The 26,235-nt window shown below is 41.2% G+C and overlaps 1 protein-coding gene across 2 annotated transcripts in view; it reads right to left on the bottom strand.

Moving 5' to 3' along the window:
• Nucleotides 1-26,235, bottom strand: part of fgfrl1a (fibroblast growth factor receptor like 1a) — a 71,109-nt gene that overhangs the window by 31,946 nt on the left and 12,928 nt on the right. Inside the window, exons 3-4 of one of the 2 annotated variants that reach the window (XM_012919725.4) lie at nt 12,932-13,204; nt 11,323-11,382 (exon numbers count right to left, since the gene is read on the bottom strand). In XM_012919725.4, coding sequence (XP_012775179.1) covers nt 11,323-11,382; nt 12,932-13,204 — 333 coding nt within the window. The remainder of the gene's footprint in view (nt 1-11,322; nt 11,383-12,931; nt 13,205-26,235) is intronic. The other variant, XM_004553594.4, reaches the window with a different exon arrangement.

The raw sequence follows: 26,235 nt of genomic DNA, 5'->3' as shown, positions 1-26,235 counted from the left end.
TGCAAATGAAACATTTAATAAAGTTAAATGTATGTCCTACAAATTATTGTTTTTGTACCGACGGGTTTGTATTTATGCATAAAATTACCTGAGTGTGCTGAACTTGTAATTACTGCATCTGCCTTGATTTATGTGTGTGTGGGTGCCTATAAGCATACGTGCGCTCTTTTATGTCTGCGTGTGGACAGCATTTGTACCTGGTTGTGTATGCTTTTGAGACTGTGTGTCCGTCCAGCTGCTGCGCGTGTAACCCTAGTAAACTTCAAGGCAGTGCTCTGCTCTGCAGAATTAACGAATCTCTCACATCCATCGCCACGTGCCGCCTTTGAAACAGACACCGACGGCCTCGGCTCAGCACTTTGAACTCTCAATCATTCTCTCGCTCGCCCACCCTGCTCTGCCCTGTATCAAATTATATTCTAGTCAAATATCTGCTCATTAGCAAAAGTTTTGTCCCCAATTAACCTTTTTTCTCTTCTTACATTGTTTAATTCATTTTCACAACAGGCAATCGGTGCAATCAAGGCGGCTAAGGAGCAATGAGAGGTAGATGAGGCTGAAAACAACCTTTCTACCTGGGTTTCCTCCCAAATCTCAGTTTCTACTTAAAATAGGACTTGCCTGTTGATAAAGCTGATCAAAACACTTTCTTTCTGAACACTTCCATAAGAAGTAAAAACAACACATTGCTTCAAATTTGTGCAGAGAGTGAAATGAAGAGTCTACAATACATAAGCCTGGAAAGGTCTGACCATATAAAACAATGTTCTAAGATGTTCACTATACATTTCTCCCTTCCTCTCATGTACAATTGGGCTCCGTCTTCTACGCCCTCTTCCCAACAATGAAATTCAAGTTGACTGACAGCTATTTTGTCACAGTGGACAAACAACAAGTAAAAAATATATTTCCTGACCAGCTGAGGGTGTTGCACCAAAAAATACGTTTTGAGTGCTGTGATTGCTAGCAGATTGCTGCTTAGACCTCTAGTTTGCATGGAAGATGCAGACTTGTCTGCAAACACTTGGAAACAAACCACTGAGCAGTAGCGAAACCTTAAACGTGTCACGCAAACTGGAAACAGAGAGCGTCTGTCTTCAAAGTAAAAGTTATGCCTCACTGCTGAAGCAACATATTCACTGTAAATGAACAAATGGTCTCTGTTTCCAGTGTGAGGTGCACTTTTCAGTTTCATTAGCCGTTAAGTGTTTGGCAGTCATTTCCATACAAACTGTGGGCGACTGCGGCAATCTGCTAGTGAGCAAGGCAACTGCAGCATCATATACCTCTTTGCAACCAATTTCAAGCAGCAACAGCCAACAACCTCTCACCTACACCTTTTTTCCTTGTTACCAGTGGTTGCCAGACAGTCGCTAATACAGGGGTGTCGAACTCCAGGCCTCGAGGTCTGGTGTCCTGCAGGTTTTAGATCTCACCCTGTGGCAACACAACTGAATCAAACGATTAGTTCATTACCAGGCTTCTGGAGAAATTCAACACATGTTGAGGAGGTCATTTAGCTATTGAAATCAGCTGTGTTGGATCAAGGACACCTGCAGGACACTGGCCCTCGAGGCCTGGAGTTCGACACCTGTGCGCTAATAGGTGTCTAGGCCTGTGTGACTGGGGCCTTACTTGTCAACTCCTAACCTGCCAAAACCCCCACCAAGCTGGCGTTCTAATAATAACTGTAGAATTTTTTTAAGTCTGAAACCCAGAAATTACTATTCCCTAACAAAGAGCCCGGTCTGTAGACCACTGCTCTGCTTACTGCTGAACTCTGCTGTGATCCGTGCTGGAATGTAACTGTCTAGCCACACTTCAAAGCGAACACCGAACCTGTTGAGCGTGAATATGCCACAAGTGTGCGGATGAGCTTGTTAACTTTGCACAAACATGCACGTATCACCGTTTCGGCACGGATCTGCACGGGTGCTCATTAGGTGTTCCAACGTGCGTCCCCATGCTGTTGTGTATGCATTTAATTGCGTACATGCTGACAATATGCGGTTGTCTTCTTGAACTTCAAAGTTGCTGGCATGCTCTGCTGTGTGAGGCTACATGCTGAGAGGATGTCTTTGATGAACAACTATTTACAACAATGTAAAACTAACCCTCACATCACGATGCGCCGCTGGGCCATGTTTCAACATGACTCACCCCAATTCCTGCTTTGTTCAACAGTCATTCTTGTTACTCAGAGCTGTTTGTGGATTAATAACAATGCAACTTTTTTGTCAACACTCAGTGGGATGCTTTCTTGCTCACCTCAAACTGTCGTATTTTACTCCCCTAGAGAACATTTTAGTAGAGAAGATAACTGCATTCATTCTGTGTGTGTTCCAAGTACACGCTGTATCCCAGGACCTATTAACTACATATTGACATGCACTTCAAAGTAAAACAAAATAGCACGTTTCTTTGATAGTGAATAAATTCTGCTAACAACCAGCAAAACCATGGTGACACTGCTGGAAGCCTGTGAATGACCGAAGGACACTGAAACAGACGTCTGCCTTGATCCAATCGATGCAGTATGTCGGACCGCTGTCTTTTCGACCTAATGAGGTGTCTGAAGTCATGATGTAGCAAACCATCACTAGTATAGTAAAGAGAAAGGAATCTGATGGGTCGACTGGATGTTAACTTTCTGGCTTGTTTAAATTATTTAAAAATTGTCTGACAGCAGCGATACACACTCCTTTCTCACTAATATTCTTACTTCTGTTTTACCTTATAGCTGATACTAGTAACTATTCTTTTGGTCACTAAGAGCACAATAGTTTAAATCAGACACACGTAAAGCTAAACGTTAACTGTCAAAAAATATTAGCCTTGATTGCAACTGTGCAGGCAGCACGGTTGCATGGTGGTTAGCACTGTTACAGCACAGCAAGAAGGTCCTGAGTTCAATTCCACCATCAGGCCGCGGTCTTTCTGGGTGGAGTTTGCGTGGGTTCCCTCCGGGTGCTCCGGCTTCCTCCCACCGAGATAATGCAGTTTATGGGGATAGGTTAATTGATTAATCAAAATTGCCCATAGGTGTGAATGCGGGAGTGAATGTGAGCACGAATGGTTGTCTGTCTCTGTGTGTTGGCCCTGCGACAGACCGGCGACCTGCCCAGGGTGTACCCCGCCTCTCGCCCTATGACAGCTGGGATAGGCTCCAGCGCCCCCCGCGACCCTGAAAAGGAGAAGCGGACGCGAATGGATGGATGCAACTGTGTATAATCTTATGTCAAAGTGCTAAATTCAGTATGTTTGATACATAAACACTTACATGGCGATGAACACAGAATAAATCATAACACAAATTTAGGATTGAGATGTTCAGGCAAAAAAAAAGGAGGGAGGGAGGCTGACGCAGCACTTAAATCTCCAAATATCACATACTCATTAAAATGCAAACAGCGTTAGAAAACAGCATTGTGGAGAGGAGCTTGAGGTCACGGCCACAGAGTGTGTGGTGTGTGTTTTCGTGTGAGTGTATCAGTTTTCAGGATACTGTCACACTGATCAAACTCAGGCCTGATAGCAGAGGCGCCGTAGACCCATTGCTGTATTTGCCTAAGAACCATGGGGAAAACTACACACACATCTTACCCAGAGAACAGAGAGGGAAATGTATTGTGCATGCATTTTGGTGAAATATAATGCGCTGGAATGCTGCAAAATTATGCAAGTAACTACATGCAGACGCACACCTGATGGCTCGGAACAAAACCCGTCTGTTGGAGCTCATTTCTTCTTTAATGGTGACGTTATCTGTTTCAAATTACATGTAATTTCTTAAGATATTTCTGTCTGCGGTAATTTTCTCTAATCATATTTTTTCTTTGCTTATTTCATTCCAGCTATGCCGAACGTTTAGAAATAGGCGAGATAAAGCATTTAATCAAACTTCCTGAAGCTTAAATAGATATGAAATAGAGGCAGCTTTAAAAAAACTGTTTAGACTGCATACCTATAAACACATGACAGGAAAACACTGACAAGTCAACAAGGCTTCATCAAATCCAGATAGAGCACCAGCTTTGGGATGCATAGTTCAAACTGCGATAAACATTTTGATAAGTGGAACAAGTTTTTCCACGCCTGCTGCTTTTTATTCAGCTCAGTGTGAGTTGTTCTGTCGTATCCTGTCCTGCTTGCTGTCAGTGCAGTGACATCTGGAAAAGCCAGATGTAATTGCTGGAATCCGAAAAAGTGACAAAAAGAGAATAAAGGAGGGAATCGCTGAGAATAATTTGCTCTCCATGTCGTCATTAAGACATCAAAGCGAACGCAGAAGATACAGAGCCTTTCAGCGTGGACACAAATGCACTTTGGAGGAGAAGAGTAACAAACGAGGGAAGAACAGAAAAGAACAGAGGGGAAGGGAAGAGGAGGAGGAGGGATGGTGTGTGCTGAAGAACCTGTCTTTGGCTTTGATGACGGCACAACAGTGAAAGCAGCAAAAGCAGACAAAAGTTTCTAAAACTTCAAACGAAAGCTTTTTGTAGCACAGGTCTGCTCGCTCTTTCTCCCCCAGTTCTCCATTCTTCCCCCCCCTTTTCTCTTCAAACATGTCTTTGCTAATTGCCAGACCCTGTTCTGCCCTCCGCAGGCTCTCCACTCCTCTCAGGTCTATTCAGCACGGGGGTTGTTACAGAGGGAAGGCCTAATAACGTGCTCTAAGTGGACAATGGAGCCTGCGGGGCCAGCGACAAAATCCTGGTCTTAATGAGAAAAGACTCCTCGAGCGAACAAGCAGGTCTGTCAATAGATTGGCCTATTATGGAGTTACAGGGCAGGGTGGGAGGGTGGGGGTGTATGGCATGTGTGTTCCAAGTTATCTGCGCATGAGTTAATATCTATGTGATAGAAAATAAATAAATAAATAAATAAATAAATAAATAAATAAATAAATAAATAAATAAATAAAATTAGTGTATAAAAAGGAAAAAAATACACGCGTCTAGGTATGGCAGCATGAATGCTTGCGTATTTGTGTGTGTGTGTGTGTGTGTGTGCTGCTACCCCCTGAGGGTAACAATAGTTAACAGGACTAATCCTCTAGACCGTATAATGGCCACTAAGCTGTCTATTCAGAAGTTCAGCTCCCCTGCTAACTCCTCCGATCAGGCACGAATACCCACACTCAGCCATTCACTTCCCTTTCCTTCGTTCTTTGTAAAACTTTCGGAAACTTTTTTTGTTGTTGTCTTGATCAGTATATCATTTGATTCATATCACATAGCTAATCGCATATTTAAGTATTTTTAAATGGAAATATCGTGCTGCAGTATCCCTCATGGTTTCAGCAGTTTAAAGTATTGTTTATCTGTTTAAACAGAACCCAGAGATACACTATTATCCAACTATTATATAACTTACATTATTCACAGATTTATTTGACGTACTACATGTTAGTTATCTGTTGCGCTACTCCCTCCTCTTTCTTAATCCCTCATTTCCTCCCTCCTTCTTCCCTCCTCTCCTCCATCTTCCCCTCCTCCCAGTCATTTGTAGTGTGTGTGTGTGTGAGAGACTTCACCAATTAGTTTTTTGGAGAGGTTAACCCCACTGCTGTGAGTTTGTAGCGTCATTGTTGCTCTGTGTGAGGGACTGCAAGTTATGCAGAGAGGCTCTCCGAAGCACCTTGTTTGCTTTCATTTGCAGGTGGGGTGAGGCTTTGGAGTGGCAGTGGGTGGCTGTTAAGTGATGGGGGTGCAGGACACATCTCCCATAAGGACCCACTCTGGAAACAGCGAGTGTCTCCTTGAGAGGCTTTGTCGATGCCTCTTACAATTGCACCGAGCTCTCCCTGCTAAATCACCTGCTCACATCTTAACTTGTTGATTCTCTAACAGCAGGCTGTGATCTCTAAATGTATCATTTGTTTGTTAAAAATGTATACTTTTATCTGCAGTTATCTTTTGTGGTGTCTGATGTCCAGGATGGACAGTTATCAAAAAATGTAAGTTTGGATTATGACTCTTTTTTGGTTTAAAATAGAGATTAAATTGGTAATCATGCTGACATTTTCTGTCTATTCAAAGTTAAGAGGTTAAGAGCTTCTCTTAAGCTTATACGACTGTGTAAAAACTTTGCAAAACAGAGCATCTTAAATTAAAATGTTTTGTCACACAGTAATCTCTGGTTCCTATGCTTAAAGACAGTTAGATTTAAGGGTTTTAAACCCTTTGGAAGCAATTTTATGAGTTTATAACAACCAAAATCAATAAGAATTAATAAAATGTTACTGAATTTGCACTTACCTATGTCATTGATGGTCATCAGAAGCACACAGCGCACTTATTCTTAGTACCCCATCGAAAAAACAAGATGTGGTTCCGATGTCTAGTTCGGCATAAATGTAATGCGACATGTGTTCTGTGAATTTATTAAAAATATAGATTTTTTCCAAACATTTTTTAATTGTCCATAATACAAAATGGTAGATTTTTATAGAAAAACATTTACCTTTAAGACCTTTTAAAGAATTATAACCATAGCTCTCCACTCTTCCACTTCAAACCCAGTTTCTACAATTATATTTCCTCCAGTCTAGCTTGCTTTCATTGTGATATGTCCTCACCCTCCCTGCCTTTCAGATTCTCCCATCTTCTATCACTGTTGGACACGTCCGCCTTAATTGACAAACTGAGATACTTTAAAGCATCTCGCATCCTCAAATTTTCAGTTTCGTGTAGTTTTACCCATATCTGGGGACGGAGTGCACTTCATGATGTGAGTGATGGGGCATCAAATGATACATATAAAACCCTGCTACATTTCTTATTAGTCTCATGTTTTTCACTCAAAGGACGCTGCTGTGCCAAAACACACAGAGAGGTAACATTACACCTCAGATTAGCTGTGGGAGAGTTGCTGTGGAAACCAAGGGTGAAAATGTGTTTGCTTTAGAGTTTTGAGGAGCTGGTAAATGAAGTTAAGATCAAATTCCTTCCTCAAACAGAATTAACAGAGCGCAGAATACAGCAAAGAGCAAGACGGAGAGGATACGTAGAGGTCGAGTGCCAGTAAAACAGAAATACTCTGCATACTGAGCAGTACTGTCTTTACTCAACAGCTGTATTTGCTATTAAGTTGACTTAAAAAAAAGCAATTACAGCATTAAATTGCTACATTATAAGTTTGTCAGAACGTGTAATTTTAAAGAAAGTTACCTGCACTAAAGCTTAATGGTTTTTCCCAGCCCATTAATCTTTCTGACACACGTACGGCTCTCACCTGATAACCCAACAGTAACACATTAATACAACATCTATGAATCAACCACAATGTTAAAACTACCTTGGTAATACTTAAGCAGTCTGGATGGATACTTTGGCTCCTGTGGATCTGTTTGCTCGGCGCACACACTCTTGACGGCACTGAGATCTGTGAAGTTTGGAGGCCTGGTCAGTGCCTTGGCCTCTGAGCTGTTACCGCGCAGTTGCTGTGGTGCAGCAGGGCACACCGTCCTGCTAGTCTTCCAGATTCTTCCACAATCAAGCAGATGGTGCTTTTCGAAGTTTTGGCCATATATTGTCGATACCAATATGCATTTAGCTTCTACTACTAGCAGTAACTACATTAGAAGTAACGAGTGGGAAAGTGGAAGCAGATGTCAGTTTTCCCTAACTCTGAATCTAACTCTGACACACGACAGTGAGAGGAATGGGAGGATTTCATAGAAAAACTGTAATTTAAAGAGTTTTCAGCCTTCAGTTAGACATACCACTTATACTCTCTGTAATCATATGAAACGTGTGCTTCACTTCAGTTTTCGGGTGGATTTTCTCCTCAAAATGAGTCACTGCTTGGGCCTTGAGAAAAAGGCTTGTTGACTGACAGATGGCATCTAGTGCGGAGAATTGAAGTCAAAGCTAGCACGGGGTATTTAAGACCCATTAGGGGTCTGTGAGAGCTTTACTTGGCGTACAATCAGTAGAGAAAAAGCCATATGCACTCAGACACACACACACACACACACATGGTCATACACAGATGTTAATGGAGCATGAAGGCAAACAGAAGGCAAAAGAACGAGGAGGTGAAAGACGCTCAAGAGAAAAGACGTCTCCTCTTGACTGGTAATGCTGAAGGAATCCAACTGCAGGAGGGTTTTGAGAGAAATACAAGAAGGATATTTGAGGTGGATGAAAAAAGGACGGGAAAAAAAGCAGAGAGAAGGTGACTGTGAGAAGAGTTGGTTGTAGTTTGCATGAGAAGTTAAGAGAGATAAGTATTCGTGGCTACTATTTTCCACAGACCACCTCAGTGTTAGGTAAAAGGAGACGCAGCAGATACAACTCTCCTTATCCCTACACTGCTTTGAATGCATCTCAACCTGTGAAGACAGTTTTTCCAAGACTTCCGTAGATTTTATTGTTCTCTTTTATTCTCCGGCATTGTTGACGGCTCTGTTTTCTTTTGCTGCGTCTCCCCCATGTCCATCTTCTTTCCTCCTCTTTGCTGGAAGTGAAACGAGGCAGAACGAGAGGATGTGGGACAGACAAGCGTGAAATGGAGGCAGGGGCCTCTGAGGAGTGTGCGACTGTGCTGATGTCAGTTTGCATCTGTATTTTGTCCACATTTGCCGGTGACATGTGCATGTGAGGGATTGGACAAATATTTTCCTGTCCCGTCTTGTTGACATGTATATGCAAAAAGATGCAGTAAATATATCCATGTGCATCTTAATGTTTATCGTTACAAGAAACAACAAGGTGGTAAACAGCTTTTGAAACCTGAACCCGTTCTTTCTGCTGCGTCATATCTGCCTGAACACGCACGCATACACACCAGCATGTTTACATCTCCACAGTGCCACCCTGATATCCGGAGCAACAGCTTTGTCTACTTCACTGTAAGGGCGGCGTGTTGTAACAAAAGCAGGACCAAAGAGAACGGAACAAATGTGATGCGGAAACGAATAAAATGACTGTGACAGGCGAAGAAACAGGCGCACATACACTCTTTCAACTCTGCCCTAACTTTCTGCAACTGTTGGCCGAATCAAGCATAAGCTCGTGTCATTTTTAAATGCAAAGACTTCTGGAATACAATGTAACTTATTTCTGATTTTTACCATACATTATTAAAAATTCCCAGCTGAGACTTCTTCAGTTGAGAATCTAATAAAATTATGCGCTATAATGAAACAGGTATTTCCATAAGGAGAGACAAAGGAAGGGAACTTCTCCTGGAACCAGATCCCCTGCTATTAAGGCATCTTTAAGTTCAAGAGGAGGAGGGGTAAACAACGTGATGATTTCTGGGCTCTATCTTAAAATGACAGCTTTTTTAATGTTTTGCGCTTTTTACTGAGGACCTACTTCCTGTAAGGCCTCAAATGCTAGAGTGAACACCAACTAACCTGAGCAGAAATGGTTAATTTGTCAAGTAGGTGGATGAGGTAGCGAGGGCAAGACACTGGGTTACTTGAGATTCATTTTAAGCTCTGCGCAATCACAGACACATACTTTTCTCTCTTTGCGTGTGACTCACACCAATTAAGTTGCAAACCTTGGCTGCCACTACATCCTCTCCAGATGAGGCACCAGATATCTCAATTAAAAAAATCAGAAATTTGAGAACACGAAATAAGAGGGGGCATCAGGATGGAGAAACTGACGGATGGCGAGATGATGTTGGTCTGCAACGTGATCTCATGTGTTAGCTTCTGGCCGGAAGACAGCTGCGGTCTCACACATGCAATGCAGTTTAATGAAGAAAGACTGAACGTGCAAAAACGAGCTGGATTTGCTGTCAAAGAAGTGCAGGCCTACCAGGAAACAAGCAGTCTCAGGCAACGATGTGAAACCATTTATTTGGTGTGCAGTACCACATTAAAGTCTCATGACAAACAGGGCGGAGCTGTGTGATGTCAGGAGTTCACTGCTATTAGTGGGCTAATCCTGGCATTAAATCACCAGATGTTATTGAAGAAACAATAATTTTCTAAATCAATTTTCTTCATAGTCCTGCTTTGGTTTTTGCCATTTGTCATGTTTAATGTTGTGATTTGTCTTTCTTCAGTCTTCATTACGTAGCCACGGCTTGATGAACATAAATCATGTACAACCGTATTTATTCAAACATACGTTAGGTCGAGGTTTGATATCTTTCTCTGCCTGTCTTTGCGCTTTGTTCTCCAATTATGAACAGATGTCAGCTGCTATGGTTGAGCTCTTAAATCACCACAAATCATCATGTCACCCACTTGCGAACAGACCTGCATATGCACACTGACACACACGCACGTGCTCATTAAAACTCAAAACCGCATTTTTATGCGCACATGCACTGAAAGCACGCCTAAATGCAAGCATGCACGCACACACACACGACTCCAAGCCATTTCCTTCCGTCCTTTTTATGCACAGTTTCCCAATTCTGCTCCAGACATGCTTTCATTGTCATCGCATCTGGTTTAAGCTATAAATGTTCTATAATTCATTGCTCTAGTAAAAGAAAAAAAAATTCACAATATGAAAAGACAAAGTTAAAGAAAAGCGAATAAGGGAGAACAAAAGAGAAGAAACTGCACGAAAAGACTGCGGGAGTACGAAAGAGAAGCTTGCCTCGCCTTTTCAGTTTTTTTGAAGGTCACTGTGGTTTGTAGAGCAGAAAAAAAATCTTTTTTGGTTTCACTTTATTGGTGGTCCAATAAATCTTCTCACAACGACGCATGAACATACGCGCATGCAAAAGTCCTCAAATAAACAACCACACACTCACACAAACACACGCACACATTTTACTTACAAACATTTTCCAACCTACACACAATAAAAGAACTAACCCTTCAAAGAATCTTCCAATTTCCCCACATCAACAAAAGCCTGCCTTCACAAAATGCCTCTCCATGCCTTCCAACCACTGAGGCGGAGTACAGTGGGTGTTTTACGGCAATCGAATGCTAAAACATCTGGGGAAAATAGGAAACTGTGAAAATATTGGTACAAATTAAACGTGGTTGGAGGAAAATGAGCCAGCTGACTGGGGGAAGGAGGAATGAGCGCTGATATTGGGTGCTAATAAGAAAAAGGTGTTAAATGATACTCTTGGTTAGAAATTGAGAGGGAAATACAATAAGATGCAGGTGTGGGCTCATTACTGTGAAACAGACCGGTCATAAGATAATTAACACAGGACCACACAGGTAAGGAGGGGAGATGAAAGCGAAGAGGACGTGTGGTGGAAGCAAGGAAGCGAAACAGTGAGAGAACCCTTAGCAGAGCAGCAAAGTACATCAAACAGAGAAACAGGTAAAGGTCCACAGAGTAAGGTATTACAACAACTACTGCTCCATGCTCTGAGCATCCTTACCAATGTAGATTGATCCAGCTACGAAAACAGTTTCCAGAGTCTGCAAGCCACGATCATTTTCTATTGGAAACATACAAGTTACATTACCCTGCTTGGATTTTTAATTAATTACATGTACATGTACATGCATGCAAAACTCTCAAGCCAATCCTTGCTGCTCTAATGAGCTTGAAAGTCAATATATTGTATGACTGTCTACTTTTGCACAGTTTACTTTGCTTTAAGTGGAAAGGATCCTATTCTCAAGTTTTGATGTTGTAATTCACAGGATTGGTTCTCATTACCAGTGAGACTGACAAACACATAATATACATACATTTGCCCAATTAACTGTGCATAGCATGAACGTGTGTGTGCATATGTGAAGTGAGTGAAAGGGACAGTGAATGAGGGAGGGGAGAAGGGGGCAGCAGCTGCTTGCCTGGATGACCTCAGCGGCAGCTGTTGCCCCCCAACCCTTCCACCACCGCCCCCGCCCTCTGTATGCCAGCTTGCCTTTGAAGTTCAGGTCAAGACCGATGCAGCTTTGAATGCATACCGATAATAATTACAGGAAAATAAAAGGATATTTTCGACTGGCAATATGCAAATTTATGGAAAACTGGGACTGAAACTGTATTGTTGACACTATAACCGAAATTCAGACCTGTCATTTCAATGATAATAAAATCTATGCTGTATCTATAGGAAGAAAATCTTCATATTCATTGATAGATAAAACGCTGCATCATTAGGTTTTCTGCGAGTGTTGTGTTGTCTAAGATTTCAACCTGGCTCCTGTTAACTTTGGTGCATGACTTAATTTCAAATTGAAGATATACTTTTGTCCTTTTAAAACACCGAATGAATGAATTTGCATCGGAGCATTTCACTCAACCCAGTCTTTGAAGTGCCGACGCAGTATAGAGAGTACAGCTTTAGTCAGATTCTCTGGAACGCTATGCAGCCTTAATCACTCTGCTGGCATCCACTCTACTGACTGAAACCTGACACACACACACACACACGCGCGCACGCACACACAGAGACACACACAAAATCGGGTGGCATGTGCACAAACTCGTGGAATGAAGCGCGCGCGCACACAGACGGGTGTGGAGGTTCACCGGCACACAGACCCAGACACACGAGCAGGCAAAGACAGAGGCTTGCATGTGTAAATGTACGCTGACACACTGTCCTTCCAACAGGTATTTTGTTTACATGGATAAGAGTTGAGGGAAGTGGTTATTTGAGTCCATGTACATAAAATAAAATACACACTTGTATTTGTGCAACAAGGTTGTCAGAGGAGTCACAGACTACTGCCTCCACATAACAGCTCACCCACCCAGACACTAACAACAATACAGCCTTCTGGGCATTGTATAGGAAAAAGAAACATGGCACAACAAAGCCTCTTTTATAGTGACATTAACATTGAGACGCACACACAGATGAGGAATTTCCATGCCTCCGGACTAACAGTTTGCATCGCCTGCACTGGTGCAACTCAATTTTACATTTACCATTTACTTGAAGCACAAAATGATTCATTTCGTGCTCAAACAGTTCTACTACGTAATTCATCCAAAGGTTCACATTGATGTCTCATGCACCAAACACTTACCTATCACAATAAGTGTGTAGTTGACATTTACGCTGCCAAACCCATTGGTGGCCTTACAGATGTAAGTTCCTGCATCGTCCATCTCCACCTCCTTAATACGCAGAGCGTGCTGTGACACCCTGAACCGTGTCCAGCCCCTGTGGATGTTGCGGCCATCTTTGGTCCACATGATGAGGGGAGGGGGGTCACCCTCCACAGGGCAGGGCAGCTTAACCGTGCGACCCAGACGTGCGCTCTGCCGATGGTTCACCCGCTCTGACACCCTGGGGGGACCTTTAGGGTAGAAGAAAAATGAAAACTTTAGTACCGGTAGTAGCATCAGCAGTAAATTCAGCCTGGTTATGTAAGACCTGAATAATTAGTATATTAGTATACTGGGCATGAATGAAGAGTGTGCAACTTGATCTACGAGAAAATGGATCATTCTGACCCCTCCAAGAAAAAGACAAAATACTACAGTTTTGAACAAATTTGTTGTTTGACAAGCTCATAAGTTAGATTATAACTTAAATACAAAATACAATCTAATTATTCCAGGAAGTTCAAGAAGTAAGTTTACTCCTTGGTAAATTTACAGTCTTAAAAGCATCCATTGGAAGCAAACACAAAGCCAATTAGTAAGTTTAATATCATTTGATATGCCACACTGACACGAAGCCAGGCATGACCTTGACCGCTCGGTAGCCGCTCTACTGTGAAATAGCACACTAGGAAAACAAAAGGGATTAAAGTAGCCTGATCGAATTGGAAAGGTGGGAGGAAATGATGGAGAGAAATGGAGGGGACAGAACAAAGAGAGGGGGGAGAAACAGAGGAAGGAAAGAGGGAAGGTAAGAGGAGAAGCGAGGAGGAAATGAATAAGGGAATAAGGGAGTATGGAATTTAAGGGAGTAAGTCTGCGAAGAGAAAGGGAATGAAATACGAGTGAATAGGACAGGCATACAAAGAAAGACAAACAGAAACACAGAGAGGTGGAAGCAGGAGTGGCGTGGGAGTTAACTCGTTTCTGAGCATCTCTGTTTGACCTTGCATTACTCCCTTTAGGTTAAAACAATACTCTCTAAATATAGCAATAAAAACACACAGTAGGCCACCATGTAGCAAACAATTTCCCAGCAAACAACAAAAGTCAATTGCAAGAAAATCCACCCTTAAACAACTAACTTCAGGTCACGTCCTGTAGGTTAAACATGTGAAAGAAAGGACAAACGGCGGTCCATGAAAACAGCGCGCCTGACAGACGTTTATCAAATCGATGTGGCCAGATACAGTTCAAACATTTCAGGTGCGTTTAATTCATTGCCCCCTTTGATACTGCTTAAATGTGTGCTTGTCAAAAAATGATTGGTTGGCTGTCGGGAACTTCTTCTTATGCTGTTTTTTGGTTGGCTTGTGATTGTGTTAGAGGTCGTAGTTGATTTTTTGTGCAAGGGAGAAAAGGAGTAGCCTGGTGTGGGGGGTTGAGAGTGAAGAAGAAAAGGCAAAGAAGTGCAGACTGTTTTAAGTGCAATCATAAAAGGTTTTAGGGGTAATCATTATAGTAGCGATCCACTAAGAACAGTGAAAGATTGACTAGTTTTATCACAGCTGGCATTCCAGTTTTTCACTTCTGTGTGGCTGGCGTGAGAAACAGGAGCGACGAGAGCCACAACAGATTATTAAGTGCGGGGCAATCCCAAAATTAAATTGGGTTTTTGAACATTAAGAAAATACATCATTGTCCAGCCGTGGAGCATTGGCGCGCATGACATGCATAAATCATATGACTGTATTTTTAGGCTGAGTGGCATTACACAATCTATATCTCTTTATTTTCTACTAAGTGTGCCAAGTGAAAACCATGAGATGTCACAAGCACTTTTATTAAAACACACTGATTGAAATACACCACAAAAACATAGTTTCCTTACCCTGTTTCAAAATATACGCTCTTCCTGCATGTTGCTAAAGTCTTTCCAGAAAGTGCTAAGGCTAATAAACATGTCCATCTCCAGGCGTCTGTTTACTTGTCTCTTTTCTCATTGCCCACACCTAGACGTGATTCCATAAAAGCCAAATTCCCAGTGAAGCTGTTCTTATTTATATTTATCTTTTTTTAAAGCTCTGGGTACAATTAAACAGTTACTGAACTAAGATGACATTGTCACTGTTCAGTTCAGTCTGAATTCAGTCATTTCAGCAGTGTAGGGGCAGCACGGTGGTTAGCACTGTTGCTGCACAGCAAGAAGGTCCTGAGTTCAATTCCACCATCAGGCTGGGGTCTTTCTGTGTGGAGTTTGCATGTTCTCCCTGTGTTTGAATATGCTGCTGCAACCTGCAGACAGAGGTGTGCCTGTGGTACAAAAGCAACACCTCGTGGGGCTAAAAATGTTGCTAAATGTAGTTTGGAGCAATGACGAAGATACATAAGTGAGCTAGGCCTGGTTTAGTTGCTGACTCTGGGGGTGGGGCTTTGTGTGTAGAGAGTGAGAGCAGATTATGGGTTATGGAATGCAACACCAGATTTGTTTAAATATATAAACAAAAACAAAAAAAACCCTTAAAAAGGCTAAGCTGGAACTAGATTCATTCCTTCACTGTGCAGCTGCAGAAGTAGGAGATGAACAAGATGAAGAAAAAAATCCTAAAGAGGTGAGAAGAGAGTTATAAAAATGGGGGAACCGTTACAGTAGTTCCTAGCTTGTGCTAACAAGGAGGGCTGTTATTTAAACATGGAAACAGGATGTGGACACAGTGATGGATGGATGGAAGTGAAATGTGTGAAAAAGACATTAGTCATACAGGTATTCAGAGGAGCCTGCTCTCCTCCAAACTCATCATTCCTGGATAGGGGAATGTGTTCGTTCATCTGTATGGCTTTCTCATTAGGGGCCCGAGAGTTCACTCTTTCTCCTTTTCCTACCCTATACATCTATTCTTTTCTTTCCTGGTAATGTGGTTACATATCGCTGGATCTCTTGGTCTGCTTTTGTTATTTTCTTCTGATATATATCTCTCTGAACACACATAAAATCCATTTTTTCTTTACTTAGTGTGTCTGAAATATTTTCCCATCTTTCTTTTTCTTGCACACATTTACCTCTTTTGATTGGTGGTATTACTGCCACACAATCCTAATTCTCCTTTGTATTTATTTATTTATTTCTATCTTTTTTCTTCCTCTAAGATTGTAATCTTATTCCCCTTACCTCTAAACTGCTCCACTACCAATCTTTTTTCTTGTCCGTAACCCCCTCCCTTCATTTTCATTTCCCCTGACATCACTCTTTTCCTTTCTGCCACTCCACTTTGCTCACTCTTTTCCTCTTTCAGCACACTCATTCACGCCGTCCTCTTCGTTCACTGCAGACTCTTTTCTTTTTCTCCCTCTCCTGGCTTTTTCACATTTGCGTGCGCACACGCATACACATACGCACACTTCCTCAATTTCGTCCCCAGGGTATCACAGGAACAGGACCTCTATCCAAACCTCTCAACTTTCGACAGTTAACCTCTTCTACATCTTCCTCCTCTACCTCTAAATTTTCTTCCTTCCCACTCTCTCTCTCCCCAGTGATGGGAACACACGAACAGCAGCCTCTTTTCCTCCTCCTCCTCCCCTGCTCCCAGGTCTTTGACCACAGAAAAGTCTTTTTAAATCTGTCTCTTGGGGGTGAAACTAAAGCAAGTAAAAAAAAAAATCTTTCCTTCTTTTTCACGAGACGCAGTTCAGGTTGTCTATGTACTTCTGCACATGAGGCTCCTATTAAGTAAATGGTAAATACGCAGCTGAAAGTAGGTTTACAAAAATATAATATAAAAAAAAACCAAAACATAACCTTCAACAGGAAGAAAAGCATGTGAATTTAAATAAATATAATGCATATTTGTCTTGAATTACGACACCAACGAATGCTAACTGGGGTCAGGAGTGACTAACCATCCAGTCCAAGTCCAGTCACTCGAATAATACTGGAGGTGTGGGTTAGAGATGTGTTGATTTACAAAAAACACAATTTTATTTCACATTGACAAGAAACATCTGCTAAATTGAACCACGGCTCATAAAAAAGAGGTCCTGGAAGACTCCGACAAGAAACATTTGCTTTGCATAAAGTAACTTTAATGGGTGGTAGATATTTATCACTTCACAGTTAGACAAACTGTCTATGAATGCAGAATTTAGTAATGAGTCATCTGCGATGTGCACAAAGAATTCATCTTAAATGAACGCACACTTTTAATGAGATAGAAAAGCAGCTATTTTCCAATTAAAGAAACTTCACTACACACCTGATGTTTACACGGACTGATGTAAACACAAAGTGTAAAAGATTCCTGCACACTGACACCATCCTAATGAAAAAATACTGAACAGAAAGCATCATAATTTGGGAATGCATTGTTGCCTATGGGTCAGAAAAGCTGAAAAAAATCAGCTTTATCAAGGTATTTTATAGCATTAGGTCACTGTGGTTGTCTGCCAGCTGAAGCCCAGTGTAGTTGAGTAAAGCAGTTGGATAGTAAGCCTAAATATTGATGTAAATTGGAAACAGACAGACTTTACTTTTCATCAGTCAGCAACACTGTAGACAGGCCAGGCAGAGCGGTGACTAGAAAGATGCTCGATGTGGACGAGGCTGTGTGTATGTTGAAAAGTGGCCCAGAATAGGGACCCGAATAACAGCGGAGTTCAACACAAATTGGAAAAGCACTAAAAACATAAAATACTGCGTAAGAAGCACAGATGGAGGCTGCATTTTTTTTAACACCTAGTTTTACTTTAGCGCTTTATTTGTTATAACTTTGCTCTTCTTTGCCGCTGGCTGATGGACATAAGCAAGCGCAGCACACAGACTGGTTGTTTGTGACACTGCCCCCTGGTGACAGTAAACATATAGATTATAGTCTGCAAAGTTATCTGTAGGCTGTCTGTAGGACCACCACTTAACCTGAACTTGGGGTCACAGGCTCATTTGTCATTTAGATAAAGACTGGACCACAGTTTACATCCAATCACTGTGAAGACCAGGTCATACTCACAGATCCCATTTACAAACTTTTTCTTAACATTGTATATAGTCAATTACAGTAATTATGAATTTCAGAGTGCCTGAGCATTACTGTCTTATCTTTTTGGGTAGTTGGCATCTTTGAGAAAATTGCAGGGCTTTAAAATGGGCTTCTCTTGCCCACAACTGACTTCCCACAATAATTTAAAGCTCCTTGAAGATAGTTTGTTTGTGCCCACATATGCATAAACAAATGCTCACCCCCTCTCTGTCTGCCCTATGGTTATACAGTACGGAGTATGTAGACAGACTGAATATGCACGTTGGGTATTCTGCAGCTTAACTACAGGAAAATATAGCCCACGTCAGACGCATGCTATTCCTGCAGGGACAGAAGCTTCCTGCTCAGAGCTGCACGATCTCTGCATGGACTGATGGAGAAAGTCTGAAGGCCAAATAAAGAAAAAATTAGTTCATACTGTACATTCTGTTCTTTCAGCAGTTACTCCCAAAACAACGGCAAATGCGAAGCTCAAGTTCCAACCTGGATGATGAATTAGTCTGTATTTGGAGCAAACACATACTTTCATGCACATTAGCTTCATCACTTTAAGCTCTTACTTCTCAAGATAAAATCAGTAAATTTATTCTGGATTTATTTTATGTAAGTTTACACTATCAACAGAATTCCTGGGCAGGTTTGGCTGTTTAGACGGACTATAGCAGTATAATCATCAGTTCTTTAGTAAATCCTAAACTACCCTCACCAAACGATGACCTTATATTCAGACAATATGGGGAATATTAGTTACTGTACTGTAGTTACTGTAAACAAATACTTAGAGTAGTACCTTAATATGCTACAAGCATTTATTTTTTTTAGCAGAAGCTATGTCACGAATAAACTCTCTTTCACCAACTACACCCAATTATCCAATAGCATATGTACTGTGGCACTATACTGACTCATTTGAATCCAGTGCAGTTCAGTTTTATTTAGACAGCGCCAAATCACAACAACGGTTGCCTCTAGGACCTTTATATTGTCAGGTAGACCCTACAATAATAAATACAGAGAAAAACCCAACAATCATATGACCCCCTATGAGCAAGCAGTTTGGCGACAGTGGGAAGGAAAAACTCCCTTTCAACAGGAAGAAACCTCTAGCAGAATCAGGCTCAGGGAGGGGCGGGGCCATCTGCCGTGACCGGTTGGGGTGAGAGAAGGAAGACATGATAAAAGACATGCTGTGAGTTATTAATTCAACAGTATCTTACTCTAATACTCCAAATCTCCACTGTCCAAGCTGGGCATATAGAGAGGTGGAGGTTCTCATGTATAATACATATTATGACACCATCATATTGCCGAGCCACCATCTACCTATGGGCTAAAATTACACATTTTAAAAGTACAAACTTAGAAATGCATCATATGACTTTAATTTTATGACAATGACGTGCAAGTTTGCTCGACAAAACATGTATTATGCATGACATTATGACATCATCACACTGCCTTGTGACTACATTTAAATTTATATACTAGAGCAAGATCTGAGCATTGCAAGGATCCCAAAAAATGGCCTCAGTCGATATAATAGTCTTGTATGTTTGTCTTGTAGTTCTTCTCTGGCTAGTTAGCCCTGATGTAACCGGCCGTGCCCCACAGAAGGTCGAGTAAACTCACCTGGTTTGGCCCCATGTCCATTATTCTATATTCGCTCTAAAATTGGACACTTATTAGCAAAATTAATGCAAATGCAATTAGTTGTTACACTCAAGTACAAACAGACTGTTTTTCTGGCTCTGGGTGCCAAATACCACGAATACACGTCTGTGTTTTCTCACGCTAACATTTTGTGATATGACACAGTGACAAATTAACTCGCAGTTCTAATGTGTTTTGTCTGGTTCTCTATTTTGCATTTGCAGAAATTCGGTGATGATTGCCAGTGCTGTGCTGTTTATTCAAATCAAACTCACGAATGCATTTCACATAAGAATTTAAAAATTACAAATTTTCTTAGCATGGTAAAAATACTATCTATAGCGTAACTAGCATGGCAAAATAAGAGCTGCAAAATATCATCAGAAGTAGAGGAGCAGCATTCAAACATGACTTTTTTTAAAGCGCTAATTTGGTCATTTTTTGTTGTGTTGTATATTTTGGCAGAATGCGGTCGCTGGGGCTGAACCTTTATGTTTTTGATTGAGAGTTCTGGTCTTTTATTGCCCCTAACGTTCCAATGGTCTTTGAGTCAGATGGGTTTGCAGAGTCCAACACAACGTTGTTGTTGGCAGGCAAGCGAGACTGGGGCGAGAGGGGAGAGCCGAGGAATGCTTTTCATGGAGAGCTCTTGACAGCGGGACACAGCGCTGATGTACCGATCAAGGTAGAGGTGTGTGAGCATGTGTGTGCATCTGTAAAATATTGTGTGTCTCAAAAGTTTGGAACGCTGCAACACAAACGAATCCTCAGGAGCTCATTGTTATTACCAGGTATGTTTGAAAAGTAACATTTACGTCTTTAGTTCTGCCCTGTACTGTAGTAAAACTTAAGATTTTAAAAACCAAACTCTATGTGTACTTTCCTGCAGTACGCTTCAGTGACAATTTGTCTGTTCTCAGGCTTAAATTACACCAATACTCACAAGTGTGCTATTTATGCCTTTGGAGAAACCTTGCTGTTATTGTTTATAAGCCATATTCCATTATCACATCCATAGTTTCTAAACTGATTATAAACCAACAGGACTTCTTTTTGCGTAAGGCCACATTTAGCCTTTCAGGCAGCTTATTGGACAGAATTAACTCACAAAAAACTGAAATCTCACTTATCCTCTTCCTTCTTTTTCACTGACACAAACGCACAAACATAAAATAAGTTGATCTTATGTTAATTGAGGCAGAAACTGCAGAGCACAAAGTGTACAATCATTTGTGTATTTCAGGAGCTTTCTCACACAGACGGACACACAGACGCTTTCTTCTTGTTCTGACCCATTCACTTCCACTCCATCAGCAGGTCAGCTGCTGCTTGTTACCCCATCCTGACAGTTAACTGTGTGCCTGAGGCTGGCACAACACTGCGGGCTGCACGACACACATACAGTCACACACTTTACGTAAACCAAAAGCATACACTTGTCTCTCTCTCGCTCTCTCACGCACACACACACAAAAGAAAAACACACAGCGGACAGAAAAGCTTTGAGGAATCTGCTGAGTGGTTTGTTCAGCAACTTGATCCCCTCCGCGACTCACACCATCAGTTCCCGAGCGCACACACACACACGCACAATCAAAAGGTGTGAACTTTGGATTATTGCCTTTTCATTTTGCTTTTATAATAGATTTTACAGTTAAATTATACCGTCAGACCTTTCAGAGAGACATGATTTATTTTCTCCTACATGTTCGCACTTTCTTTCTCTTTTTACAGTCTCTGATCTGTCCTTCTCTTTGTGCTCTTTCACTATAGCCTTTCTAATAGCTAGTTATTTTGTTCCGGCTTTCCTCTCTTCTCTCGACTGCACCTGTCTGCCTTTCCCTGGAGGAAAGCTCCTCCATAATCAAAAGTAAGAATCAAGGCTATCATTTAGAAGAAACTTACCAAACAAGTTGCTCAATTACAAAAACAAGGGAAAACTTGAGGTTAAAGATTTGCCCTAACCTTTGTGAAGAAATAAACCCTCAAAACTATACCCAACAATCCCGCTGAACATGAAAACTCTTCACGGTTACCACATAATTATGGACTTCCTTCCAGAAACAACGATCAATATGATCAATGTTCAAATTTTAGATAAATGATCTGAAACCACTTGTGCAAGGTGTGAAATCTACCACCGACCGCTTCTTTTTGGGTTCATGCTCCGTTAAGAGGAAAACATTTGCTGGAGAAAAAGATATGACTCATTTATAATGACACACCCCACCCAGGAGAGAGGTATGAAAGCTATTATTTTACTTTACTTAGGTTTAGAGTTTAATAGTAATACATTTTCACTTTGTTCTACATTATGCAGCTGTGAGAAAATGAATGCTGATCAGGTTATTAAAAAGGTTGTCACTCTTCAGACGGCTCACTGGTGCAGCTGCGTGTAATCTAAGGCTCCTAGTTTCTGAACCTTACGCATATGTAATTCAGAAATGAACATATGTCTTCATTTGTAACTATACAGCATTGTATGAGTAACACATTATTGCCTAACTTCAGGCCAAAATCTTGAAAAACATATTAAAATTCCACAGTTTAGCGTTTTTACATGGACCTTACTGACCTAAAGGTAAATGCAGTAAGTATATTAGGTATGCCCTGCAAGATATTTTCAACTGCTCCTTTATTTTTCAAGGGATCGCCACAGCGGATGGATCGGCATGTTTGATTTGGCACAAATTTGACAAAGTATGACCTTCCAACCCTCCCGTTTATCCAGGCTTGGTACTGTGAGTAAACTAGCTTGTGACGCCCTGCGTCTCCTCCCGGTCTTCAATACGTGATTTCTCACATGTAAAGCAACCAGGTCTGTGTTTCTGACAACATTAATATATACAAAAAGTTACATTCATAAGAAATGTTTAAGCAACCGTTGAAATTCTGGTCTGTTGAAATATAAACAGTGGAGTAGTTTGAACTCATAGAGAAAAGACAGAAGATACTTGAACATGGAAAAAATGGTATAAGAGGCCTTTGGAGGAAACATGACTGTAAAGTTCTGCAAACCAACAAGAACCTGAGAGCACTTTAAACCTTGAGCATTCTTTTAAAGCTTATAAAGGGCTTTATGAAAACCACATCATGCACAGTATGCACTTGTGAGAGTGGGTGTGCAGGAATACTGTGGGCTAACTACATAACTGCAGACTCAGGGAAGTGAAGAAAAGTACAGTAAGTTAGAAGAAAAAAAAGAAAAGCACTGTGTGAAAGCCAGCGGAGAGGCACCACTCGCGCAGAGTTAAGGGATGAAGCCATGGAAGGATGAACAGAAAGCAAATAATCCACATAAACAGCTACCTGCTAACATTTGAGGATTTACAACTAAGCTGCAGACTGGACGTGCAACTGACATTTTAATGACTACCTGGGGTAAAACTGTGAGAGAATATACTTTAGCCTCTCTAACCCTGTATTTTCTTCGCAACCTGTGAGTTAAAAAGGAAAAAAGAAAAGGTAAAGATTGACAGTGCTGGAGAAATCTTGCAGTCCTGACTTGTTGGAAGGTGATCGTGTAGTTGCTCACGAATGCACAAAACTATGCCCCTCTGTCACTTCTGTCTTTGAATTGCTGGAGATAAAAAGAAGACAGGAAGTACATTAAGATACCGTGTCTATCTCCTGTGACGACAGGGTCTCCAAAACATCCACGTAGCCTGATAAGGTTTGTTTACACAGTTTATGCATGTCATATCTAAACACTAAACAATAGATGCTAGGCCTCAACGAAGGTTAAAGGCCACAAACTTCTAGTTTAGTGTGTGTATTTTTATGCCTTCAAAGTTCAATATCTCCTAATCAGAAGGTTGTCAGCTCAATAACAGCCTGCTCCAGTATTCCAGTGAGTAAGAAATACTGTCTGCTTGAATACTTTAACTACTCAAATAGAGTAAAAAGTATTACCACCATTCCTGGCTGGCCAGTGCATGGTGCAAAGTAAAACACAGAGATGTGCTGAGCCTGAATATGATGGCACACTCAGCTCACTTTCATCCTGATTCAAAACAAACATTTATTTGGTTTTAATAAATGTAACATTGACTTAAAAAGAAAACAACTGTTCAAAAGTTTCAGATCATTTCACTCCAACCTTCAGTACTGAACTCAAACAAACATTCATTAGGCTGCAAAGCCTTTTCCCCAACAGAACAGGAGAGCAGGTGGTCTGATTGTATGCAAGGAATCCAAGGCTGGGGTCAATTGACTTATTTAGTCACAGTCAGGTTACAGTCACTGTGAACATAACTTTGCAACGACCCAGGCACCAACAAAAGGAACACTATTTACACGTACAGTACGTGGCAAAAAACATTCATTTATAGTCTACAAATCTCTGTAAAATAGCCACTGTAAATATATACATCTGTATCTTGTGTGTCTTTTTGTGTTACGCCTTACAGATAAGCCAAGACATAGTTGACGTAAGATAAGAAATAGTTAACACGCTTGATTAGGTGCACATTTGGGTGAATGTGTGTAAAGCAAAGCGATGTCCTCGACCTGGCATTTATCAACATTCTGGAGGCAGACACTGTAACTCATTAACAGCGAGTGATAACGAATGCACACACACACACACACACACACACACACACACACACACACACACACACACACACACACACACACGCGGTACCACCTGTGTTAAGCACCTGATTTCAGTGGTAGAAAGCAGACTATTTACTCTAAGGGAGCCATCCATATTGACATAACTATAAAAACAAGAGACGAGGGATAAGCGAGGGCGCAAGAAAGAGAGCAATAGTCATAAAAATAGCTTATAGCTCCCCACGTTGTGAAAGGATGAAGATTTAGACAATTCAGTGATTTCAGAGCGATTTGTCATAAAACATAAAAAGAGAATTTGGGTATTTCATCATTTCCATTACACAATATTGTTGGTCATCATCGCTAATGTAAGAAGATAAAACTCTACCATGCCAAGAAAAAACAAAAAATCCAAGAGCAACGATTCCCGCCACCTTTTTCCAGACTCAAGTTCATTTAAAGGTGAACTGAAGAAATGACCTGTAGTCAATGCAATACAAAGGCTTATGCATTGAAGACTCTGTGAAGGCAACGTCAGTGCTGAATGGTTTAGCGACATATGCTGCCATCCTGGCAACATGATTTTCAGGGAAAGTCTTGGTTATTTCGGCAAGACCGTGCCGTATCTGCACATAGCATAACATCAATGGCTTCATAATAAAACAGGCTGAGCGGTGAACTGACCAGACTGCAGTCCAGACCTGTCAGCAGTTAAATGACTCTCACTCAGGCAGTGTTTTGTCCAAAAGTGAGAAGCCTACTTTGTTAAGGTGACAGAGTGGAGTTAGAAGTAAAGCTCATCAAATTAATACTTACTTGGTTATCACTTAAATAAACATGTCTTTTCTTTCTATTTGGATTTGTTTTGTACTCGTCAGTTTGAGCATCACACTTTGAAGATCAGCGATCCAGCACTCATCTTTTTCCCTCCTTCATCATCCTGCATTTCCTCCTCTCCCTCACATCTTTCCACCTCCTCCTCCACCTGTGTGTTTTCTGGTTCATTGGGTGGGGAGTTAAACATTCCAAGCATGCACATAACACACACACACACACACACGCATGCATGCATGCACACACAAATTCATGCCCCCCTCCCACATTCCACACCAATCCTCAGCCATGACTAAACTCCATTTGTTCAGCTCTGGTCACTGTCTTAGTCCACTGCTTGTGTTTGAGAGAGGGGATAAGGTGCTTGTGTGAGATTGCATGTGCTTAAGCCATAGTTCTTTTTGCTAATCTCTTCTTGTCAACTGACATCTAAATGTCCCCCAAAACCATAAAAAAAAAAAATTACCCCAAATAAGTTAAAGCCTTTGTAAGCGGCTTGTTGCTGCAACATTCTTGCCTGTGCTGGATTATGGTGATATTCTATATATGGATGCTTCTGCTCAATGTCTTCGAATGGTTGATTCTGTGTATCGTGCTTCTCTGAGGTTCATCACTAACCGTAAATCTCAGACTCACCACTGTGAGTTATACTCTCAGGTAGGACGGCCTGCTTTGGTAAGTCGGAGGAACTCTCATTTATACAGTTTTATATATAAGGCGATACTTGGGTTGCTGCCTTCTTATCTATGTTCCCTGCTTGTAATGAAACATGCTGGTCGGTATTCTCTTCGTCCGCATGGCTACTTGTTGCTTTCTGTTCCATTTTCCCGAACTGAACTTGGTAAAAGAGCTTTTGTCCATTTAGCACCCTCGGCCTGGAACAAACTGCAGAAGGAATGGAAAATGACTGAATTCATTTCATTAAGTGCTTTTAAATCTAAACTACGAATCCTTGAGGCCAAGTCCATAACATGCAACTGTTTCAATTAGATTGATTGTCATTTTAACAGATTTTTTATTTTTATTTGAATTTTATTTTATTTTGTTTGTATTCTTTCACTTATTGTTGCATGTGTGTTGTTGCTGCCTGTGTTTGAGTCATTTCTGTAACTGTGAGACATCTGCTGCTGCCTATCTTGGCCAGGTCTCCCTTGAAAAAGAGGTTTTTAATCTCAATGGGATCTTCCTGGTTAAATAAAGGTTAATAAATA

Source organism: Maylandia zebra, linkage group LG2 (assembly GCF_041146795.1).
Source record: "Maylandia zebra isolate NMK-2024a linkage group LG2, Mzebra_GT3a, whole genome shotgun sequence".
Lineage (NCBI taxonomy): Eukaryota > Metazoa > Chordata > Actinopteri > Cichliformes > Cichlidae > Maylandia > Maylandia zebra.
The sequence above is the reverse complement of the archived record's forward strand: the minus strand, read 5'-3'. Positions and strand labels throughout refer to the sequence as shown.